The sequence below is a fragment of the Nuphar pumila genome, chromosome 12 (genome assembly GCF_984573655.1).
Source record: "Nuphar pumila chromosome 12, dmNupPumi1.hap1.1, whole genome shotgun sequence".
Classification (NCBI taxonomy): Eukaryota; Viridiplantae; Streptophyta; class Magnoliopsida; order Nymphaeales; family Nymphaeaceae; genus Nuphar; species Nuphar pumila.
The window spans coordinates 92922947-92947179 of record NC_143260.1 but is presented as its reverse complement, the minus strand read 5'-3'; the positions used below and the strand labels follow the sequence as shown (position 1 = coordinate 92947179).

General features: G+C 36.9%; 1 protein-coding gene and 1 pseudogene across 2 annotated transcripts; both read right to left on the bottom strand.

Moving 5' to 3' along the window:
• Positions 1-3991: 3991 nt before the first annotated feature.
• Positions 3992-8101, bottom strand: LOC149821180 (caffeoylshikimate esterase-like; annotated as a pseudogene). Its single transcript, XR_016426584.1, has 8 exons — positions 8058-8101; positions 7940-7972; positions 7608-7839; positions 7294-7440; positions 7081-7211; positions 6695-6832; positions 6491-6589; positions 3992-4457 (listed from the first exon to the last, which is right to left on the bottom strand). The product of XR_016426584.1 is annotated as a caffeoylshikimate esterase-like (transcript).
• Positions 8102-13713: 5612 nt separating this feature from the next.
• On the bottom strand, positions 13714-21647 carry LOC149821179 (beta-galactosidase 11-like). The gene is made up of 6 exons (XM_089981911.1): positions 21506-21647; positions 16075-16193; positions 15523-15684; positions 15077-15255; positions 14344-14468; positions 13714-13769 (listed from the first exon to the last, which is right to left on the bottom strand). Exons 1-6 carry the CDS (start codon positions 21645-21647, stop codon positions 13714-13716), a joined length of 783 nt encoding a protein of 260 aa, XP_089838037.1.
• Positions 21648-24233: the final 2586 nt, after the last annotated feature.

Below are 24233 nucleotides of genomic sequence, written 5' to 3'. Positions count from 1 at the left end.
AATAAACAAGTACAAGAGCTTATGGATTGAGGATTCATTTAACCCAGTGTATCTCATTGGGGTGTAGTTGTACTGGTTATGAAGAAGGGCAAAACACTGAGATTGAGCATTGACTATAGGATGCTCAATCATGCTACCAACAAGAACAAGTATCTGTTATCACGTATCGAGGATTTGTTCGATCAATTACAGAAGGCAAAATTATTTTTGAAGATCGACCTTAGAACTAGGTACTATCAACTCAGAGTTAAGGACAAAGATATCCCAAAGACTGCCTTTCGAATGAGGTATGGACATTATAAGTTCGTAGTGATGCCTTTTAGACTCACTAATACACCAGCAACCTTCATGGATCTCATGAACCGAGCATTTCGACCTTATGTGGATACATTTGTGATTGTATTCATTGATGACATCTTGATTTACTCAGAGATTTGAAGCAGCATAGAGAGCATTTATGGATCATATTAGAAGTCCTTAGGGAGTATCAATTGTTTGATAAGTTCTTCGAGTGTGGATTTTAGCTCGAAGAAGTCATATTTTTTAGTCACGTGATATCTAGGAATGGAGTATTCGTGGATCCGACCAAAGTTGAAGTCGTACTGGATTGAAAGCAACCTAAGAATGTCAGTAACATTAGGAGTTTTCTTGGTCTAGAGGGATACTATCAATGATTCATTAAAGACTTTTCTATAATTGCTTTACCTATGACCAAACTCTTGCACAAAAGAATCAAGTTTGACTGGATGGACAAATGTGAAGAGAGTTTCCAAATTTTGAAAACAAAGCTCACAACAACTCTTGTCTTGGCTTTGTCTTCTTGTCGAGGTAGTTTTATGGTATACACAGATGCCTCTAGAACAAGTTTGGGTTGTGTGCTAATATAGAATGATAAAGGTACAACATATGCATCCTGTCAATTAAAGATTCATGAACGGAACTATCCAACCCATGACTTGGATCAAGCAGCAGTAGTATTTGCACTGAAGCTTTGACAACACTACTTGTATGGAGATAAGTTTAAAGTCTTTTCGGATCATAAGAGTCTCAAATATTTGTTCTCTTACAAAGAGCTAAACATGAGACAACAATGATGGTTAGAGTTTATCAAAGACTGAATTTACTTTATCCTATCAGCTAGTAAAGAAAAATGTCGTAGCAGATATGCTTAGTTGCAAGTCTGGTATTGTTCTAGCCAGTCTTGTGAAATGTTGAAAGCTTGTGGAGAATTTTATTGCATGGAAACCATTTTCAGATGGTCACATAGTTATTTAGTTGTTTGGCTTGACCATATAATCAAAGATTCTCTCGAGAATCATTACAGAATAGAAGCAAGACGTTTAATACAAAAAACTGAAAGCAAGAGCACTAGAAGAAGGTACATCTTTTCGTATTTAAGATTATGGAAGTATCCATATGGAAGAATGACTTTGGGTACCAGATAACCCTGAATTGAGAAAAGAAATTCTTGATGAAGCCCATAAGACCAAATACACCATCCATACTAGAGGTAGCAAGATGTTTAAAGACATGCAGTAAAAATATTGGTGGAATGACATAAATTAAAAAGTAGAGGCATATGTCTCTAGATGCTTGACTTGTCAGCAGATTAAGATCAAGCACCAAAGACCTGATGGAACATTGTAGAGAATCGAGATTCTCCAATGAAAATGAAAAGACATTACCATGGACTTTGTGGTAGGTCTATCGAAGACCCGCAAGAAGCACGATGCAATTTGGGTTATAGTTGACAAACTCACTAAGTCTGTTCACTTTTTACCTATCAGGATCAATCAACTTCTGGAGAGTCTGGCTGATTTGTATGTCAAGAAAATTGTGAGGTTACACAGAGTACCAATTTCGATCATTGTGAACCGTGATACATAGTTTAAATCATGATTTTGTGGATAACTTCAGCAAGTATTAGGTACAAAACTTAAATTTAGTATCGTGTTTTACTGCCATACTAATGGTCAGTCAGAAAGGACAATTCAAACCCTAGAAGACATGTTGCAAGCTTGTATGCTTGATTGGAAGGGTAACTGGGATGTGCATATGTGTTTAGTGGAGTATGCATATAACAACAACTATCACGAAAGTATTGTGATGAATCTATATGAGGCTTTATATGGAAGGCCATGCAGATCACCAACTTACTAGGATGATATCATTAAGCAATCAACCAAATTACTAATGGTATTGCAGCACTATATACAAGAAATTCAAAAGATCCGAGATAGATTGAAAGCTACTCAGGATAGGCTTTGAAATCTTGCGTCAGTGTGCCCAAAATAGAGGCACAAAACCTCAAAATAGGTTAATTATATTTGTGCATGAATGATAATAGAATTAATGTAATAAAAAGATCAAATATTCACATTAATTTTATTGTTGCATACTATGAGAAGGTAAGTGATACTTTCGATTTCATGGAAGTTTTTTTTTAAGCACGGAAGGTTGCTTCTATCCCGTCACATAGATAGGAAAAACCTCCACAGTAGCTGAGGGGTGGTAGGTATGTAACTCATGAGTGACGTCTAATATACGAGAATAGAGGTGCTGAGAGCTCTCTCTCGATAAGGCTGTCCCTCACCCAAAAATGGTGACTGATTAATGGCCAGGGTTAAGCCACGACTTGTTTAAATATATCCTATTCTAAGCCATTGATGTGATCTAGGTAAAATCTATATTAGTATCCACAGAGTAAAGATATTGAAACAATAATTGTATGTGCATTAGTTAGGCATCACATGCATCACTTAAGAAAGAAAATCTAAATAAAAGAAGTTAAAGGTACTCAAGCATAATAGAGATACTGGGTTTGCATTGGTAAGTACATGCATAATTTAACTGAATGTGCTCTAAATGAATATTTTCTTAGTTGATTGTTGGTAACTGAATGAAAGTATGTTTCATCTATACTTGGTTATGTTTACATGTATGGTGTTTTGATATTCCCTACTAAGACTCGATGAGTCTAACCCCAAATATAACATGTAGATACTGATTGAGGATCCCTACAATAATGCAATGTTGCAATGGTGTCGAGAGCCAATCTTTTTCTTTCTTAAAAAATCTTTTGGATAAACTATATATTTTTATTATAGATATTGAGAGACTCTGATATTATTTTAAATTTGTTGGGACTGACTTGATTTTTTTATAATAAATGTTATTCACAAAAGTCCAATTCAGTTGTGATGATTGTTTGAATTGTAACTCACCCAATTTGTTTAGTAGTTTTAATGAATGATTTTCTTTATAATTTTTAAATTATTATTATAATTTTTAAATTATTATTATTATTTTTAAATCTACTTCTAAGAGGTTATTAAACGCTGGTTGATGCAACTTTTTCAATAAAGCATTTTAAAATAATATTTTCAATAAAAATGTTTGTGCAAACTGTGCATCAAATCATAAAAACTTGTTCACACTAGTGGTGAAGTCCAGGTCGAACTCAGAGAACATGATAAGTACTTTTGTACTCCACAATGAACTACTTTTGTTGCCTTGAAAATAAAAATTAATTAATTAACTAAGTAAATAAAAGAGTGCTGCCCTCTGCAAAGGACTTCCAAAAAATAATTAATGGTTTTATTATAGACCCAAATGAATTAATAAAATAAATGCTAATCTAAAAGAAAAAGTCGGCACAACGATAGTAGGTATGGCAGGCTGAGCCAGCGTGACTATTCATGCCGGGTGTGGTCTCTTCAGGTTATAAATTCTATAAAAAAAGTACGTAAACAGACACACGTGTGTGTAATTATATATTAATCATATTTATTTACTCACGAGCTGAGACAGCACAGCCCAATTAGGCCCAAGGGCCTAATGAGTAGGATAGGTCGGCCCATCAATTGACAGGTCAATATTGACTGAGCCTGGCCAGGCTGGCCCGTTCCCACCCATAATTTCAGGAAACCTTTTGTAGGTATAAGTAAATTCGGAAACATGAGGTCCATTTTTAGAATTACGGCAAAAGATTGGCTCCCTAAAATTATTTGGTTTCTTCTTTGGCATCAGCAGCTTGGTCCCCTAATGTATACCATTTAGTAAATGTTTTGTAACTAGAAAGCACAACTGTACTCAGAAATATGCCAGACCAAGTACACCATCTTCCATAGTCATCTCCTGTTTGACTGACTGAACCATTGAACAACATGGTCAACCTTGACTCTAAGGTGTCCGACTCTGGTTCTTGTTCTCAGTCTTGTGCTCTCTCTCGACCCTTGAATTTCCTAGTGTAACACGCTTGTCTAACCAGTTGAATATGTCTGAGAAGACGACTCAAAGTTTTCCGGTGGCTCGCCAAAAGTCAAAGCGTGCCACATCCCTGGGTATAGTTTGAGGGTCTTGTCCGTGCTTGATGCAGACTCAAATAGGAGCTTGCTGACCAAGGGGTCAGTTACTCGGTCCTCCTCACCGTGCACTATCAAGAAGGGCAATGATACCTGACCACGATATAAAACAAGGAAAGTCAAGGGTCTTGTCATAAAACAATACATAAAATCCCACTTGCAGTTGGGACACTCATTATAAAGACCCTGACTCAATTTTTTGAGCAAAAAAAAAAAAAAAGTCTAAGCTGAAAGCAGTTTTCAAAGAAAAAAAAAACAGGCAAATGGTTCACAAGAAATTCAAATGAGATATTTTCCATTAATTATAGTAATTCCTTCTTCTTGACTATAGTTATAAACCTTTTGCAGTGGTAGGGAAAGAAAGACTTGAATAGATTTTGTCATGAAGTGTGGTCAAGGAACTAATAAGCAGGATATGAATATGGTAACAATAACAATAATTTACATAGTAGGGAAAACCCTAAAATTTATGTCAAGTCTTAAGTTTTTTCAATTTAATTGGAAACTGCAGTTTATGGTGCAACTTAAGAAAGGGATTAAAGAATAGGTTATTGCTTGATCAGGTCATCAAGACATTTGAATGAGTTTTTTATTAATAATTTACCATTTGTTTGTTGTTTTCCATAAAACTAGCTTTCCAAATGTGATCATGGTTTGATTATTAAAACGTGCACACATGATTGAGTCAAAAATTTGATTTAATGGAAAAGAAAAGAAAAAAAGATAGCCAGACATATTTCTATCTATAGAAGGAACAATTTACAAAAAAGGCACCCAACTTATCACTATTTACAAATGAAAGACTGACATTTCAATTTTTACATTTAACCACCTGCATCTCCAAGTCAAGGAAACGTTTATCCTGTCCTAAAATCAGGTAGTTGACCTTGACTTATTGAAGGAAAAAACCAAAATACTCTCACTTCTAAAAGTAAAAAGAGAAAGAGAGAAAGGGAGAAAGGGAAGAGGATGGTTTGTCCCACAGCCACCACTTCTCTCTCTCTCTCCATCTCTACAGGTAGGGGTGTCAAGAGGTGGGGTTTGGATCAAACCCAGGTGGTACACGACTTAGACCCAGTTTTCGGGTATGATACTGGGTCAGGACCCAAGTCTAATCGGGATCACTATAAAAAAATCATACCCGGATCCGATAAAAACTACATGAACCAGACCCAGTCCACACTCGATAAAATCAAATTTTTTTATCATTTTTACATTGAAAATTTGTGGGACTTAATCGGAACCCAGGTCGGGTCCGAGTCTGATATAAAATTTCACAAACTATACTCGGGTGCATGTATTAATCAGACCTTCGGGTCCAAACCAGGGTCTTAATCGGGTCTTAGTATTTATCACCATACACATATAGGGTTTGGCTCGGGTCGGGTCTGGGTAAACCCAACCCGTTGACACCCCTATAGGTTTTAAAAATGTGGACATTTTGGTCTTTTCATTCATTAAGTAAAGGTCAATTGACTGATTTTAGGACAACGCATGTCTTTGAAAATCAGACGGTTAAATGTAAAAATTAAAACGTCAGGTCCAATTTGCAAATAACTAATAAGTTAGTCACCTTTTTTGTAAATTGTTCATCTAGAGATAAGTTGACAGCTGATATGTGAAATAAATAATTCTACAAATAGAAATACCATTCCAGGAAAAAATTTAGGGTTTTTAGCAAATTGGTCCCTACCTAAAAAATGATTTGCAAAATAGCCCCTGCTTTATGTCATTTTGCAAAAGAGTCCTCGCCTTTCCCACCTTTAATACAAACTAGTTCTTCTGTCAACGGCTGTTGGTTTGACCATGGTTAACCCGTCACCAAGATGCCGTTCATCAAATAGTTGTTAAACCTTTTGCAAATTAGTCCTTACTTTATTAACATTTTGCAAATTGGTCCTCATGCAAGGCAGAACTATCAATTTGTCTTCCCTTTAACAGTTACCGTCGTAAAGCCAACAGCTGTTGACCTCAAAAACAGATTTGCAAGGGTTAAAGAAAAGGAAGGAGCTGATTTGTAACATGGCATAAGACAGGGACTATTTTGCAAATCGGCTATAAGGCAGGGTCCAATTTGCAAAACAACCTAAAATTTATACATTGGCATATATGAAAATTTAGCATACCTCGTGTAGACTTTTCTCAATTTCCATGCTAACCTTCAAGAGTTCAAACCCAGTCTTCAAACGAGGTTTTCCCTTCAAGCAATATGGATTAGAACGAAGCTGCAATACCAAACACTAAATCTGCATCAATTTCATTCTCATGTGATCAGTTCTTGCAAAGAATAAGCATTATAATTAAGTAAAAAAATATATATTTTCTCTTACCTCGTCTCTTCTTTTTGGTTCTTTTACGGCAACATCTATAATATCATTAGTAGGGATAATCTTCCATGTAGGGATGATCTTAGATAGCTTGCGTAGAATGCTGATTACCAAAGGACTTGGCTTGAACTCATCGGATATCTGGGTACCCAAGTCCCGAAATTATCAGATTGGTCACTTAAATTCATTTGCAAAGGTTTCTAATTAAAATAGAGAGCAGGTCCAGTACTTGGACCAAGTATTTAACAATTGTGCACAGAGATTTTCGCTGTTTCATGCAGCAATTTTCTGTGTTTTGCCCGAGTACTGGATCTGCCCTCTGTAAATAGCACCAAAGAAACAAGGTTAACCAAAACTTTTTAAGGAAATTTAGTTTCATATAGCTAGACCTTGCACATGGGTGCGGCCAAAATTGCACCATCCCAATAAGCAGGCTGCCTCTTGTGCACTAGAAGAACAACCGCACCACCCATTGATTCCCCCCACAGAAATCTCATTTTGTTCTTGTTCTCCTTCCTCTCTACAAATCAAGAAAACCAAAGGTAATCAAACTCAGTTACATGAAAGGGTTGATGAAGTAGTGAAATTTTCTTGCTTCTTACCTGCAACACTTGTGAAAAAATCACTACAATCACCAACGACTGCATCAAAGCTAGGAACATATCCTCGCAAGCCAGATGATTTTCCATGGCCCTCATAGTCGATTCCATACACAGCCAACCCTGCTTCTGCGAACCTTATCCCTGTACCTATAATATGCATCAAATGCGAAAAGTAGGACCTGTTTTTTTCTTATATATTCACGTCTTTGATTCTGTCAAATTGCATACAAGCAGACAAACATGTGTACATATATACATACACACACTGTCTTTCATTGTGTTAAACAAAATAAAGCAATTAAAAAGCACGTTACCTTTCATTGTGATGCTACATTCCACTGAATATCCTATAGAATTGAAGGAATAATCAATCGTGGGGAAGATAAAATTTCAAAGAATAATGAACAAATTGATAGGCAATCAAAGAAAACATGGCGAAGAAGATGGTGATCATGGCAAAGAAAGACTAGTGCTTTTGGCTCTTGATTTGTGGGCAAACCATCTACAAGTGAAGAGTTTCAGCCCACGCCGATTGATCATGAATTCCTATGAAATGAAAATAAGTTTGCTATGTCAAAAGGACATTAAAAAACAGAATAGGAAGAAAGCAGGCAATGAGTAGAGTTATGATTTTTAAAATGCTTGCCTCTTCATATTTAAAGCTCTCTGTAATATCTGCCTGCAAAAATGAAAAGATATAAACAAATAAATGTCTCATAAACGAAGATGGATGTTCAAGAATCCATCGGAATCCAAAATCTTACCATTCGAATGCTCAAAGACGATGATTCTCTCACAAGAAGCAAAAGGAGAGAGAGAGAGAGAGAGAGAGAGAGAGAGAGAGAGAGAGAGAGAGAGGCTGATCACCCAAATAAAGCCTATCGGTTTTTATTTACGGTTGAGAGTAAAATTCACGTCACAATCGCACTCCTGTGAGCACGTAAGTTTGTTTGACCCCCAATTGTGAATTGGAATCTCAGAATTGTGAGATTAGTATTCACACAAGGTCATTTGCGCAGTTCCAGAATCCAGTTCTTGGGCAGTCACAGGACGTGAATTCCATTTCTCATGGAGGGCCCGGTGAATTGGAATCATGTTAATAACATTCGCATCATTTACGCATTTCATAAGGGTGAACTCATGGTAAAATCCTTTGAGTTCACATCCTGAAATCGGCCGAGTACTTTGCTGCAAGGTACTGGTCTGAGTGAAAGGAGAGTGGTTAGGTGATCCGGCCAGTGCACTTAATAAGTGTGCTGTAGAGATGGCAGTGGGCCGGGGGAAATCAGGATCCGGCTCAGCCTTGCCCCGTTTTGACCGGGGATGGAGGACATGAAACGGGGATGGAGGCAGGGATGAAGGTTAAAATCAAAACTCATGCGGGGATGGAGGCAGGAATAAACTTATGCTTTCCCCTGCCCCACCCGGCCCTTGCCCCCATCCCCGTTACTAAAATAACTAAAATGCCTTTGGGGATGATAGTGGATCGGAGAGAAATGGGATTCTGCCCCATCTTGCCCCGTTTTGACCGGGGATGGAGGACATGAAACGGGGATGGAGGCAGGGATGAAGGTTAAAATCAAAACTCATGCGGGGATGGAGGCAGGAATAAACTTATGCTTTCCCCTGCCCCACCCGGCCCTTGCCCCCATCCCCGTTACTAAAATAACTAAAATGCCTTTGGGGATGATAGTGGATCGGAGAGAAATGGGATTCTGCCCCATCTTGCCCCGTTTGGACCGGGGATGGAGGACATGAAACGGGGATGAAAGTTAAAATCAAAACCCGTGCAGGGATGAAGGGTAGAATTTTGAGACAGGGCGGGAGTTGAGACCTTGTCCCCCACCCCGAACGATCCACTACCATCCCTAGTGTACTGCCCGGTGCAGCGTGCCACTTGTTTTTAGGCATGAGAAGCGAGGGAGGATGAGCGGTTAATGCCATCTCCATGTCGCTAAGCTCAAAGAAAAAAAAAAACTTAAAACCTAAAATCCTTCACTCTCAACTTCTATTTGTCGTGGCTGTTCCTGCTGAGAACCCAAATACTCTGACGCTCTCAGGCATTGCCATCGGCTCCCATCATCAGCGACAGACTCTCTCTCTCTCTCTCTTTCTCATTGCTGCTCTCCCGCTTAGGTACCCACACCAGAATGACGCTTTCAGTAACAAACATTGCCATTGGCTCCTCCATTGACCGCCGCTTTTCTGTCCTTTTGTTGCATTAGAAATCAACACAACAAAATAGACTTTTAGTGCCAGTCTTTTTCGTCACTAAAGGGCCCAAGATCTATCACTAAAAGCACAAGAGCCATCACTAGAAGTCCTGTCACTAAATGTTTTAGTGACAGGTCAAACCGTTACTAAATCAAACATCTAGTGTCGGTTACTTCCATCACAAGCGAGTACTTTCTAGTGATGGTTTCAGCCATCACGCTTTGAAAAACCACACTTTACAAATAGTGGCGGTTTCAGCCGTATCTGATAATTTTTTTGCAAAAAAATAAAAGTTCAATTTTATTTATATATTTTTATATTTACATAAATACACACATGTCCAGTGGCACAGACACGTGCACACACCACCAAAAAAAAACAATTTTATTCCAATGCTTACAAACTCCTAAGAACATATTATTCATGACAACTTATTCTCACATAACCTAGAAGGTGCATCCGAGGAGTGTTATTGCACAGCCCAATCATGTTCAATGGAGATCGGATTCTGAAATATAAACCATATCGCCATTGCCACCTGCATCAGCATCAGTAGGATAACAAACTTGATCATTAGTTATTGTGTGAGAACAAAGACTTTAAAATGTCGATTACTTTGTTTATGCACCTCAAGTAGGTTTAGATGATTCCATTAAGCATCAATTTTGGGAAGATTTAGATAGAATAGTACAAGGGATATCTTATGGAGAAAAGCTTTTCATTGGGGGTGACCTTAATGGACATGTAGGCATTAGTAGGGATGGATTTGAGAGTATCCATGGAGGCTATGGTATAGGAGAAAGAAATGAAAGTGGAGAAAAGATTTTAGATTTTTGTTTGTCCTATGATATGATCTTAGAAAACACTTGGTTTAGGAAGAGGGAGTCTCACATAGTAACATTTAAAAGTGGGGTTAATACGAGTCAGATAGATTTTTTCCTACTTAGAAAGAGAGATAGGGGTTGTTGCATCGATTGTAAGGTTATACTGAGAGAAAGTGTAGCTACACAACATAGAGTCTTAATTTTAGATCTTAGAATTAGACAATGCCGCAAAAGGGATAGACATAGGATAGATCCTAGAATTAAGTGGTGGGCACTGAAAGGAGCTAAACAAGGAATGTTTGTAGAGCAGGTAGTTAAGGAAGCTGATTGGTGTCTCAAGGAGGATTAATAATCAATGTGGAATAAGATAGCGGGTGACATGAGAAAAGTGGCTAAGGAGGTATTGGGTGAGTCTAAAGGCGGTGCACCACTAGGTAAGGATACATCATGGTGGAATGAGGATGTCAAATTAGCTATTAAGGTTAAAAGAGAGTGTTATAGAAATCTAAGTAAGAGTCGTGATAATAAGAATTTGGAGAAGTATATGATAGCAAAGAAGGAAGCTAAAAAAGTTGTTCGAAACGAGAGGGCTAAGGTATATAAGGAGGTTTATGACAAGTTGGATACCAAAGAAGGCGAAAAGGATATTTATAGGCTTGCAAAGATGAGAGATAGAAAATCGAAGGATTTGGGTATGGTTAGATGTATCAAAGATGAAACGCAAAGGGTTTTAGTCAAAGATGCGGAGATTAAGGAGAGATGGAAAGATTATTTTGATAAGCTATTTAATGATAGTCATGCTCAAGATCTTGGAGACTTCTCCATTCCTTTTCATGAGATAAATCGTGACTTCATGCGCAAGATTCAAAAGAAAGAAATTGAAGAGGCTTTGAAGAAAATGAAATCAAGAAGGGCAGTTGGCCCAGATGGTATACCTATCGAGGCTTGAAAATGCTTGGGAGAGAAAGGTTTAGAATGGTTGACAAATCTTTTTAACTTGATTTGGCGAACAAATAAGATGCCTAATGAGTGGAGGAAGAGTACTTTGGTGCCTTTATATAAGAATAAGGGTGATATACAAGATTGCACAAACTATCGTGGTATAAAACTCATGAGTCATACTATGAAACTTTGGGAGAGGGTGATTGAGTCTAGGTTGAGGAAGGTTGTCATGATATCGGAGAATCAATTTGGTTTTATGCCTGGAAGATCAACTATGGAAGCTATACATCTTCTTAGACAACTTATTGAAAAATATAGAGAGAGGAACAAAGATTTGCATATGGTTTTTATTGATTTAGAGAAGGCATACGATAGAGTACCTAGGGACGTTCTCTGGTGGACAATGATGAAGAAAGGTGTTTCTCTCAAGTACATTAGTATAATTAAAGATATGTATGGAGTAGTAACCAATGTCCGCACGTGTGGAGGGGTGGCAACCAATTTTCCGATAACGGTTGGGTTACATCAAGGATCTGCTTTAAGCCCTTTCCTATTTGCGATAGTGATGGATGAGCTTACGAGATCAATTCAAGAAAATGTACCGTGGTGTATGTTGTTTGCTGATGATATTGTTTTGATTGATGAGTCTAGAGATAGGGTTAATGCTAAGTTAGAATTATGGAGACAGACATTGGAAGCTAGAGGTTTTAAGTTGAGTAAGAGTAAGACTGAATATATGGAATGTCGGTTTAGTAAGCAACGAAGTAGTGATGAGAGTGTAGTGAAGCTTGGTGAGCAAGAAATATCGGTGAATGATTATTTCAAATATTTGGGATCCATCATTCAAAAGTATGGAGAAATTGATGGAGATGTAAATCATAGGATAAAGGTTGGGTGGATGAGATGGAAAAGTGCAACTGGAGTGCTGTGCGATCGTAGAATGCCATTGCGGTTGAAGGAAAAGTTTTATAGGACGACTATTAGACCCGCTTTACTATATGGTACAGAATGTTGGGCTGCCAAGAGACATCATATTAAAAAAATGAGTGTAGTTGAGATGCAGATGCTTAGATGGATGTGTGGAAATACAATAAAAGATAAGATTCGGAACGAGGAGATACGTAAGAAGGTAGGTGTTGCACCCATTGAAAATAAGATGCGAGAGAATTGTTTATGGTGGTTTGGACATATTCGGCGAAGGCCTAATGATGCTCCAGTTAGAAGGTTGGAGAAATGGGAAAATATATTAGTTAAAAGAGGTCGGGGTAGGCCTAGGAAGACTTGGATGGAGATGATAGGAAGGGATATGAATGCTTTGAACCTCACCGAGGACATGGCATTGGATATAAATGATTGGAGGAAAAGGATTCATGTGGAAGACCCAAAATGATTTTCTTTTTTGGTTGATATCGCTGACCCCAATTGTTTTGGGATGAAGGCGTAGTTGTTGTTGTTGTTGTTGTTGGGTAGGTTTTCAAATGTCTCACAAACAAAAGCAGTAATCCTAGCTTTAATAACACCTATTTAGAAATCTAGTCTAATTAATCACTGTAAGTACAACCTATTATGATAGTACAACCTAAAGTAATTGACAGAAAAGACTAAACAAAATGGTCATTTGAAGAACATATAAAAAATATGCAGAAAACTGAGATAAAGCCCATCAACATGGAAGCAGATCAGGTCATGCTGAACATGAGCGTTTTTGCTCATGCGGACATCGTGGCCGTCTGTTTGCATTTTGGATGAATGCCACGTGGTTTTGTTGACATTTGTGCTCTTTAAAATGCAAATCGGATGGCCACGATGTCAGCATGAGCAAAAACGCTCATGTTCAGCATGACCTGATCTGCTTCCCATCAACACAGCTGAAAGGGAATTTATGCTTATCCTTTTTGTTTTCTTTTTTCTCAATGCCTCAACAACAACAAGTTGATAGAAGCCTTGGGAGTGTTAGAAACAGGAACAAGACCAATCCACATCAGGCACATACAAGGTAGTGTACTTAAAGCATTGAGTAATATAAGTTAAAATAAACTGAACAGAGTATTGATAAAAATAACAGTATTAACAACTATTTGTAAGTATCAACATGACAAAATTACTTTTAAGCGACTTTCGAAAGTATACACCTGCCCTTATTTTCTGTTGCTGAAGAATAAGAATCAAAATCTCCAAGTACGCTTAATATCAAACAGAATGAGCCCATTAAGTGTTAAATCACATAATAAACAAAAGCCTTATTCCACAAAAGATCCAATAACTTCAATCAGATCACAATAGAATAATATGATCATCACAAAATGCATGTTACTTCGGTCATCATTAGAAAATAACAAAAATTTATCACATGGAACACACAAATGGATAATGGGCCTGCTGAAAATTTCCTAGTGAAGTTATAACAGGATCTGCAGAAACTAAAGCAGGCTTACACAGTTTAATTGCACAATCGCAGCACCTTGAGATGGCCCCATGTCAGTTGCCTAATCAAACCTGCCAGAGTGAAGCAGTTACACAAAGAAAAATGGCAAACATGGATTGATTTTTCTGGAAGCTACTAAGTTTTCAGAACCTTTCTTTTGCATATCAATCTTGATATCTCTGAAAAATGCAGGTTGATTTGAGCAGTGACTCTCATGAAAGAACACAAGGCATAACTAAATGCAACTCTCATGAAAGAAAAAAGAGTAACTAATGTAACTGTGAGAATTAACTTACAATTGCTTTATTTTGAATGTTGCGTGCAAGGTTTGCATACTTCAAGGTATTTAAAGTTACCTCTGAATTTGTTTCAACAGGGCTAACACAGGCTATAATCAAAACATATATCAGTAGATGACCATGATGGAATATCAACAATTTCTTAAAAAAGCACAATATTAAATTTGAAGAGATTTTCACCTGAAACTTAAATGGAAACCATAAAACACTACCTATGCATGTTAAAATTTAAAATATTTTAAACATAGTGATGGAAAATGTGTCTATCTGAAATATCTTGGTGCATATACTTGCTAAATTAAAAGATTTGGTAAAGTAACGAAGGGAAAGATTCTTATTTCAGTACAGGCAAAGGCAATACCTATATACTTATCATTGACAAATGCATGCAATGCATGGCCAAGAGAAGTAATCTGGAGGACAGGCCGGATGCCACCTCTTGTAGGCAAGTCGTTGAAACCTACATCAAAGCTGAAATTCCCATAGATTAATAGGGCTCAAATGCATGATAAATAATTTAGTTGCTATATAATCGAATTTCTACTGCATCTCTAGATCATTGGAATACCATCTTAAGTCTTGCATTGAAACATTTATCCTCTTAAGATTTTGTAGCACTAAATTTGGTTACTATTACGAGGAAAGGTACTTGCAGAGTTGCAACAATCTAATAAAATGAACTTGTGTCTTGTACTGTTTTAACTACTGCTATCCACAAAAGCAATGGATTGACCATCTTATCATAGATCTGCCTGAATCATCTGATCACTGATGGAGTCAAGGGCATGTTTTGTTCAAAAGCAACTCCACCAACATAGACCAAGCTAAGTGTGAAAGAAGGCTCAAGAACAACTTATTTGTCCATTCTTTGGATAGTGCTGCCCCAGGTAGAACAGACATCACATAATTCTTAACCAAATCATTCAGACTTCCATATGGGGTTGCTCAGAATTTTTTAATTTGGGCTTCAATTGCAAAGCAAATGTAATTGTGAATTGGCAGTCTGCAAATGAGTTAGAAGCGCCAACTATCAGAAGTGACCCAATTTAAGTAATATAGAAGGATGAGAAGTCACTTACTGTGTCATGTGCCACATGTAATCAGTTGTATCTTTTGTCATGTTCATGTGTTTTAGGAAACTCTTTGATTGTATGTCAACTTCTTCTAGATCTGGAATTTCCTCTTTGTACATTTTCCATGAACCCTGACTTGCCTTCAGTGATACTTGGTAAATCCTTGCGTTGTGTTGAGAATTCACCTGTTAGAAATTAGTCACCTTCAGATTAGCCATGTTGAAAGTCAGTTCTATACAAGATCATGTATATCGCAATGGCGATACTGCAACTGACAAAAGATATTTATTGGAGATCACTTGTAAGCAATAAAAGACTCAACACTGTTCTTGAGCAACAGGTCAAAGGGAGCTTGAATTGTCTGAACCTCCAAAGTCACACTTGCCAGCATCTTTAAGATTCAAATTTGTACTCATAGACATGATTCACTAGTGAGAATTTGCAGACTTCACCTTTGCAGGATTGAAGACTATGGTCTTGCAATCTGGAAGAATACTAATTGAATCTGGTGGCAGATAGTACAAGTGATTCCTGAAAGAGATGTTTGCTCCCTCTCTTGTGCGATTGTTTAAAAGAAAAGCAGAGCACACTTTGCCAGCCTCATAAATGTGTGCCTGCATAACCAAGACTGCACTTCACATCTGATGTTTAAAATCAGTGGTATAACTTTATATTTCACAAAAATAAGCCACATGGCATTGTTTAATCCTGAATTTATAGATCCCCACTTGATGTGAGTCCAATTTGTTTCTGAAACTCATAAACTTGATGACAGGCTAACTGTTTCAGTGACTAAATGGCAGTGTGCTTGGTTTGACATTCTTGGAGGAACTGAGACTGAGATTGCAAGTCCAAAACCACCAAGTCTATGTTGAGGCCTGAACTCTATTTTGGTTGCAAATCAGGTTAGAGTTTAGCTTCCAGCCGATCCTAAAATCTGTACTAGTACATGGACTGACTTTTCTGCAGTTTGTGCCCTAGTTTGTTATGTTGGTGTTACTTACCTCAAGTTTGTCACCCAGAGAAAAAGTGGAAGGAGTTCCCCATACTAGAGCCTTCCTACAGAGTCTCAGAGCAAAATGAAGGTCCTTTAGGTGGCCCCACTTTGGCTCCTTCGTCAAACCTACATGAACATGGATGGAAAGAGAATTGATAAACATTACATGCAACATTTTAAAACAATGGTTGGCTAGGAATATATATGCTCTATGCAGGATTCATTATGGAAAACAAGCAAAAGATTCAACAGAAATATTTAGTTCTTTCACTTGATTTACTGGGAATTGATTTTTTCTATCTATGAGATGGCAAAAGCAGAAGGAAAGAAGATCTCTAATAACAATAATGCAAACACATATATGAGAGAAGCATACCTACTAAATAAAGGTTGCAGTCACCCAAACAATAATTACTTTTGCAGCTGGCTCACATTACAAAAATGTACCTTGAAGTAGTGGAACTAGAAAATAGTAAAATAACAAATAAACCGTTCTTACAGTATATATATATATATATATATATATAAAATAAGAGGGTAGTCCACCCCTTGTCCTCTCGTCAATACTTGTATGTTAGATATGTTTCTTGGCATATCTTACAATATTGATGCGAAATCTATGGTTGAAGACATATTATTTGCCCCTCGGATCAAAGGTTTTTTTATGTGTAGATAAGATTTTATAATCTAGTAAATTTCATAACGGTTGATTTTTGGATCCTTATCAAATTCTATCTACGTATAAAAAGACCGCATTCATGTAGTCAGATTTGCTGGTGGAAAATCATCCTTATATATATATACATTCATGCTAAATATAGCATGATGCTGAATAAATCATTTTATTAGATTTTTAGTATTTTTTTTAATTATGACCATATAGATGTGTTCAGTATGATTGATTTACTAGAAATCGACATTTGGATCATGCATTTTGGATAAAATAAATGGTATTTGGACCTCCAAAATTTTATAAAAATTATAGGCTATTGATTTTTGAAACCATATAAAAGCCTATCCATGCATCGAAATCAAGTGTTCCAAGAACTTATGCATATATAAACAAGCATATGGATCACATCTATACAATCAAAGTTTCAAAAAAAAAAACTGAAATTCAATAGTATGTTTCATTTAGCACTGTGCCCATTTAGGATATATATATATATATATAAGGAGAGAGAGAGAGAGAGAGAGAGAGAGAGAGAGAGAGAGAGAGAGAGAGAGAATTTGAAAGTTGCTCACTGCTTTTCTAGCTAACCCCCATGCTAACCAGGCTTTCAAAGGGTCTTTTCATGTTTTTTGTAAGGAGCTATTTGGGATCAGTAGCTATGATGGGCATTTATGGAGTTTATGCATTTGAGGATGTGGCAGCTGCTTTGCTAGCTATCACCTCTAGGAGGTGGTAGCTGCTTTGCTAGCTATCACCTCTAGGAGGTGGTAGCTGCTAAATTCATCCTTTAGTGTAAATACAAAGGAGAAAGGGCCTGATTTTCTATCCCAAATGCATAAACACCCATCCTAGCATCGAGATTCCAAACAGGAGCACCATGGGTGTTTGGCCAAGATTCTGCCTCAAGAACACCAAATGCATAAATGCCCATCCCTGCACCGAGATTCCAAACAAGTTAAATCTAACTATACATATGTGTTCTTGTAGACACCCATTTTCAGACCAAGATATTTTGTCGTACCAAAAATCTCTATAGTATTTATTTCAATCTGTTTTTTATCCTTAAAAACTACCTTTTCAAGGTTTTTGACCAAAAAAAAGTTGAAGAGATTCCCAACTTTTGAACATGCTAAGAATCAAGTTGATCCGACACCGGGATCAAAAGTTATGACCAAAACTAGGTTTGGAGTTATAATGATAATTTATTTGTCATTATTACTCTTTTATCGTTATCACCTTGAATTGCCGTTATTATACTCTTTTCAAAATGATACTTTTTGATTATGATATCATGTGTCATTACATCTCATATTTGTCGTTATAACTTTCAAAATTGTTGTTATATTTTGTTATTGGAGATATAATGCCAAATCATTTGTCGTTAGTAGAGTTATAATAACAAATCAATTGTTGTTATACCTCACCCAATTGTCATTAAAACTTTTTGAAATGTCCCAGCCTGTCCTTGTATCTTTTTTTCAGCCCAAGTTGTCTCCCTCATTTAATGACCTTCCTAAAGCCAAGATCTTATCTCCTAATCTCCTCTCAAAGGTCAAATCCAAATCTTTTATTCAAATCTCTTTAACCATAGCCCTAGATCTACCCTTGGATCTAAAATATGTAAGAAACATACCTGGATCCACTCAAATTCTATAAATAGGGGCCCTTCTCCCTATTTGAAAGAGAATGAAGGATTTGGAATAAAAAACTCAATCCTTTCACGACCTAGCCAAGCTTAGCCTAGCCTACCTAGCCAAGCTTAGCCTAGCCTACCTAGTCAATCTAGCCTAGCCTAGGGGCCAAATTACCCAACTTACCTCCCTTTTGAAGCTTGAACCAAGCTGAAGGGTCATCCATGCTCCTCTGCGCTCAACAGGCTTAGAGAGGGCTACCTAAGTCTGTAGTAAGTTTGGCTAGATTTTGTTGTTATTTTAATTATTTTATATATTTTTATAAGCTTAGATTTGTCTAATGTTCATATATTTTTCATTTTCTTATTTTTCTTCAATTTTTGGTGGTTTTCACCATCAAGCTCGCCTTTTTAGGTTTTCGTGATTGAGGTATGCTTTCTCTTCGCAACACAACCCCCGCAATAATGATTCGAGCTCCTTGATTCAATTGATTTCTACTCAATAGAGGAGGAAATGTGTGAGATCTTGAGAAACAATTTTCATTTTCTTCTAATATTCAGTTTTGGATCTCAGACCCATTTTCTAAGTATTTTTTTAGTGAAAACTTGTGTATTTAGTTTTTAAAAACTCAAGATCCTCAGAATGATGATCATGATGGGACCCGTTCACCTGATCTGAGAATCAAAGTTATCGGGATAGCATTGCAAGGTTGGTACCTGTATGCATGTTTTTTTAATCTGGATCCACCTCGAATCCAAATCCATAGTCTTTGTTCCTTTTTTTTTGTTTTTTGTTTCTAGCACCATCATGGTGATAGAGGCATGCCTTTGCGCTCGTAGCTCACTTTTTTGTGTTCTTAGGCTCATCAAAAATCTGACAAACATGGCAACATTTCATATGTTATGCTCATTTTCACATTTTGTATCTAAGGCTTCTGAAAACTAGCATGACCAGTAAGAGATAGTCATTTTGGTGGCTGGGTTTTGTAAAAAATACTTGTTCTTTTATTTGTATATGAAAACTCATATTTTGGGCTCATTAGAAAGCTAAGACGCAGATCTAAGTTTGTCTAGTTTTCAGCTGAAGCCAAAAACTCCTCTGGATTGCTCTCTTTTCTGCCTCAAAATTTGTTACTAGTATTTTTCCTATGTTGTGAAACAACCAACTAGTCTGCATTCCTGTAATCATATCTTCCCAACTGCTTATCAAATCACTATGATTTTAGTGGCATTGAAAAGATAACCGACTCTTCACTCTCTGTTCTTTGTTCTGTTTTTTCAGAATTCCTATGTAGGTGGCCAGAAAATAAAATAGAACAGTCAGAATAAGCATCGTATCCCCTATTCAACACTTATTTTTAAGAGCGCTTCTAGGGCCATATCTAGGGATGGCAGTGGACCGGGAAAAAATGGAGCCCCACCCCGTCTCATCCCGTTTAAACCGGGGATGGAGGATATGAAACGGGGATGGAGATTAAAATCAAAACTCATGCGGGGATTGACTTACACTTTTCCCCGTCCTGTACCATCCTCATCTCCAATCTCCGCCTTGCCCTACTGTGCTCCGTCTCCAATCCTTCTTTAGGGTAGCAGTGGATCGAGGGGAAATATGGTTTCACCCCGCCTCACCACGTTTGAACCAGAGATGGAGGTTAAAATCAAAACTCATGCGGGGATGGAGGCAACAAGGCTGGATTTTGAGATGGGGCAGGGGTGGAGACCTTGTCCCTCGCCCCTGCCCCCTCCCGGGTCCACTGCCATCCCTAGCCATATCTTGGCTCCCATCTGTCAGTTTTCAACATGAGTCGTTGGAAAGATATTTTTATTTTATTTTATTTTTTTGTTGGAAGTTTTTCTGAAGTTTGTCATTTTTTAAGTAAAAAATTAGTAGCAAAACCTGCCATCGTTTCTCGGCTTAAAAAATGTCAAGAGAACACCCCCTTTTTGGATTGGATTTGGTTTTCTTTGGGTTTTGGAGCCTCAATTCCTAAAACAGTGTCTGCATCCTTTGTTATGTATTGTGTGTGGAGTTTGAACCTAGATATACTTTTTGGATAAGATCCATATCTGAATCCAAAAATTCAATCCATCGTATTTTCTCGCGTGATTTTTTTTTGGACACAAAACTACAACTTCAATTCCTAAAATTGTGTTTGCCTCCTATCTTTTGTATTGTGTGTGGAGTTTGGACATAGATATACCTTTTGGATAAGATCCATATATGAATCCAAAAATCCAATCCATTGTATTTTCCCGCATGAAAATTATTTTGGACACAAAACTATAATGTATGATATTACTTGTCTAAACCAGGAAAAACAAAGATACCAGAATCAAGAAACCTTAGCCTAATAACCAAGTTAGCATTGTGAACCCTGATAAAAATAAGGGACATTCTGGATCATTATAAAAGCATAATTAGAACAGACAACAAGATCAACAGAGACATCAGAAACAATACAATCAACCAAACAACTGGAACAATACAAACTACAAGGTGAGCAACAAGGACTCCCAAGTTCTAAGTGGAACCTGAATTGACCCAAGGATCACAAGTTCACCTAATTCCACCAATCACTTACGAAAGTCATGAATTTTTTTCTAAAATCCAAATTTATTAGGCTTTCTAAGGTTCCTAACCCTCCTCAAATTCATTAGGCATTCTGTAAATTTCATTGGACAATAGGACATGACACTGAATGGTACACCCTAAAACACATCGTCCAAGATTTGTTGGATATAGGAGATCTCCAACTTAATGGAAATGATGAGCATGCCACAAGGAACGTGGATTTATGTATCTATACCACCCCGTCTGCCAACATGAGCAGATCAACAGTATTAAGGCAGTCAAGATAGTTGAAAGGCAGTCTCCACGGTCTCTATAGTACAAGCAATCAAACATCATGATCATCCTGAAAGTAATAGTCAGTAAAGAAGACAAACAGCAATATAATCCAGTTCCAAAATGGATCATCATTCCAGTTGTCAAGGTGAGATACAACAAGCAACATTATCAAAAGATAAAAAAAAGTAAATGTTGTGTATTTAGACCAGTCCATGGGAAAAATCATGGAATCCATAGAAAAAGAAGTCACATATGCTACCTCTCCTCTCAATCCCTTCACAAAAGACCTTGGCAAGAGAGGTCAGAAACCTCAGCAGGTCCATCTATGAAGTAGACAATCTGACTCCTCCATGCAGTGCAGTCAAGGTTAGGCTGTTCACCAATAATAGCAGCAAGCATTGGGAATTCAGCATCAATGAATCCGCTCATGTCCTAACTTTCAACTAAGCAAAAACATTTGAGTTTTCCGAATAAATAAATTCAAATGATTTAGCTTGAGTGTAACAAAATTCGCTACATGCAACTTAAATGGGTAAGGATTTCTTAAAGGTTGATCCGATTCAATTTGAACCACTATTATTGAAAGTCACTGTGAGCAACAAGAGCAAAACACAACTCACACCGAAATCTACTGCTCTAATACCATAAAGGAAAATCATAAAACAATAAGAAAACCAAATTAATGTGATCACTCTTACTTGGTTGTGAGTGGTTCCACCATCAATATAGCTCATACATACATGACTAATAGGAGATTACATTTACCATTTTACTAAATTAATCTCCTACATTTAAGGCACGCAAAAGGGAATTATCTTCCTTTAAGATTTGTGTTGTTAGCCTGATTGATTCTGGCCTTACCAACTCTTATCTCTTTATATCTTATCTTCTCATTTTTGAAATTCTTGGCACCATTCCTTTTTGGATCTGAATCTCCATTGGGTCAGGTTTGTGAATCATCTTCTCATTATCAAGATTTACATGAATATAAGATTATTTTCATTTTGTAAGCAAGGATTTCATTGCTAAAGCCATTTGCTTTATATGTATATATGTGTGCACCTGTGTGCAAATATCTATATTTTGGAAGAGCATCATATTTAAGATCTGAAGCTCACGGCTTCGATTAACGCTCACCACATCAATTTTTTGCCTAAAAGATAATAAAATATATTTATATAAATATAACAAAGTAAATAATATATCTACAAAAATAATTTAATATATACATGTAAATGGACAAATATATGCATACAAGTTAATTTATGTACAAAGAATAATATATAGAAATATATATACATAAATACCGAGTATATATAATATGAATTTTTATATACAAATAAATATATATTCACGCGCACACACACAAATAAATGCTTATGCAAAACACGTATGTGTGTATATATATATTTATTTATTTATGAATCTATTTAATATATATATATATATATATACACACACACACATGCACACACGTACACACACAAATATATTATATATAATAATAAAAATATAAATAGATATTTTCAATGGAAAATACTTCGTGGTAGGTTTTAACCACTGTTGTTTTTTTATTTCAATAGTGTGACCTTTGACAGTACTTTTTAAGTGCCATTAAAAGTAATCTTTTTTGAAAAGCCTTTGCCTATGGTTCTTAAGCGCTGGTAAAAGTAAATATTATTTGAAATGAATGGAATTCTTTTGCTGCGATTCTAAAGTGCCGGTGAAGACTTCCCTGCTGCTTTTTAAGCATCAGGTTTTGTTCTTGCGATGCGAGATCTAGCATCACTTGGGTGGCCCTTCTAAGGTGCCACCCAAAGTGACCACCAATGCTTAAAAAGTGCTGCTAGATGATATCTGGTGTAACAAATTCAACTATGGATCCAACTTTGTCATAATGATGCTTAAATACAAATCCCATAATTCCCATACTCTAACTTGATTTCCATCGAATTCTCTCCCTTTCTCTCTCTCTATATATATAGAGAGTGATGTGTAAGTGTGCAATCACTAGGAGCGCAACCAGCATGCTCAGTGTATTTCTCCAGCAAAAACGATGTTCAACATCAAAATCAAAGAAAAAAGGCCTTTAGCGGTTTTGACCTCCGCTAAAGGTCCCAGTTTTTGCTGGGAGGTAGTCAAAACCGACACTAAAGCATCTTTTTAAAAATAATGCATACATCCCTTGGGGATTTAGCGGCGGTTTTGACAGCCATCTCAGCAGAAAAATAAACCTTTAGCAGAAACTGCCGCTAAAGCCCTATTTTTTTGTGAGTCCGGATAGGGTGCAATCACATGGCATAAAATTTGTGCATTAAGCACCTGATTGACCTCCATCAGGCCTTGGCCCCACAACTGGCAGGCCTGTCCTCCGCTCTCTCTCCGACCTCAAGGAGGTGTTCAGCCTGATCTAAATGTTGGAGATCAACTCTTTAATCATGTTTTTTTTTTAACAAAAAAAAAAATAGTGAGTTTATTAGTTGAGAAAATATTTCACAATGTGCATCTGTTGCTAGCCCGAAGAGGTTTGGCCAGTAGACCGGTGGTCCGGCTTACATTCCCATGAGTTTCAGCCCTTTGCATAATGAAGTGGCATGATCATTATGTTCTTTGCTTGTGCTGAAGCAACGGGATTCTCTAGGGGCAAGGGGTGCACCATGGGTTTCACATTACTGGAATAGCGACTGTAGCCAGCACGACTAAGGTGATTTCCTCATTCTTCATGGAAATAAAAAATGTAAGTTGTTGCTATGTTAAGTCTTATAAAAATATATCAACAAGACAATTGTACGATGGAGAGCTGATTCACACTAAACAAACCATGTAAATCAGATATGTAAGTTTACGAAGCTTCATTAAAACTATATATATATATATATATATATATATATATATATATAGAGAGAGAGAGAGAGAGAGAGAGAGAGAGAGAGATGCAAACAATTAATATGAAAGGTGCATGAGAAGAGAGAAAGGATAGGATCAATGGTGTCTTTCATTCAACAATGAAAATCT

Coding starts and splice junctions, on each gene's coding strand:
- LOC149821179 (XM_089981911.1), bottom strand. CDS start 21,647: ATGAGCGGATTCATTGATGCTGAATTCCCAATGCTTGCTGCTATTATT. Junction 16,194..21,505: donor TTCTGACCTCTCTTGCCAAG/GTCTTTTGTGAA, acceptor ATGTTCATGTAG/GTTTGACGAAGGAGCCAAAG. Junction 13,770..14,343: donor TATAGGTATTGCCTTTGCCT/GTACTGAAATAA, acceptor TCACTCTGGCAG/GTTTGATTAGGCAACTGACA.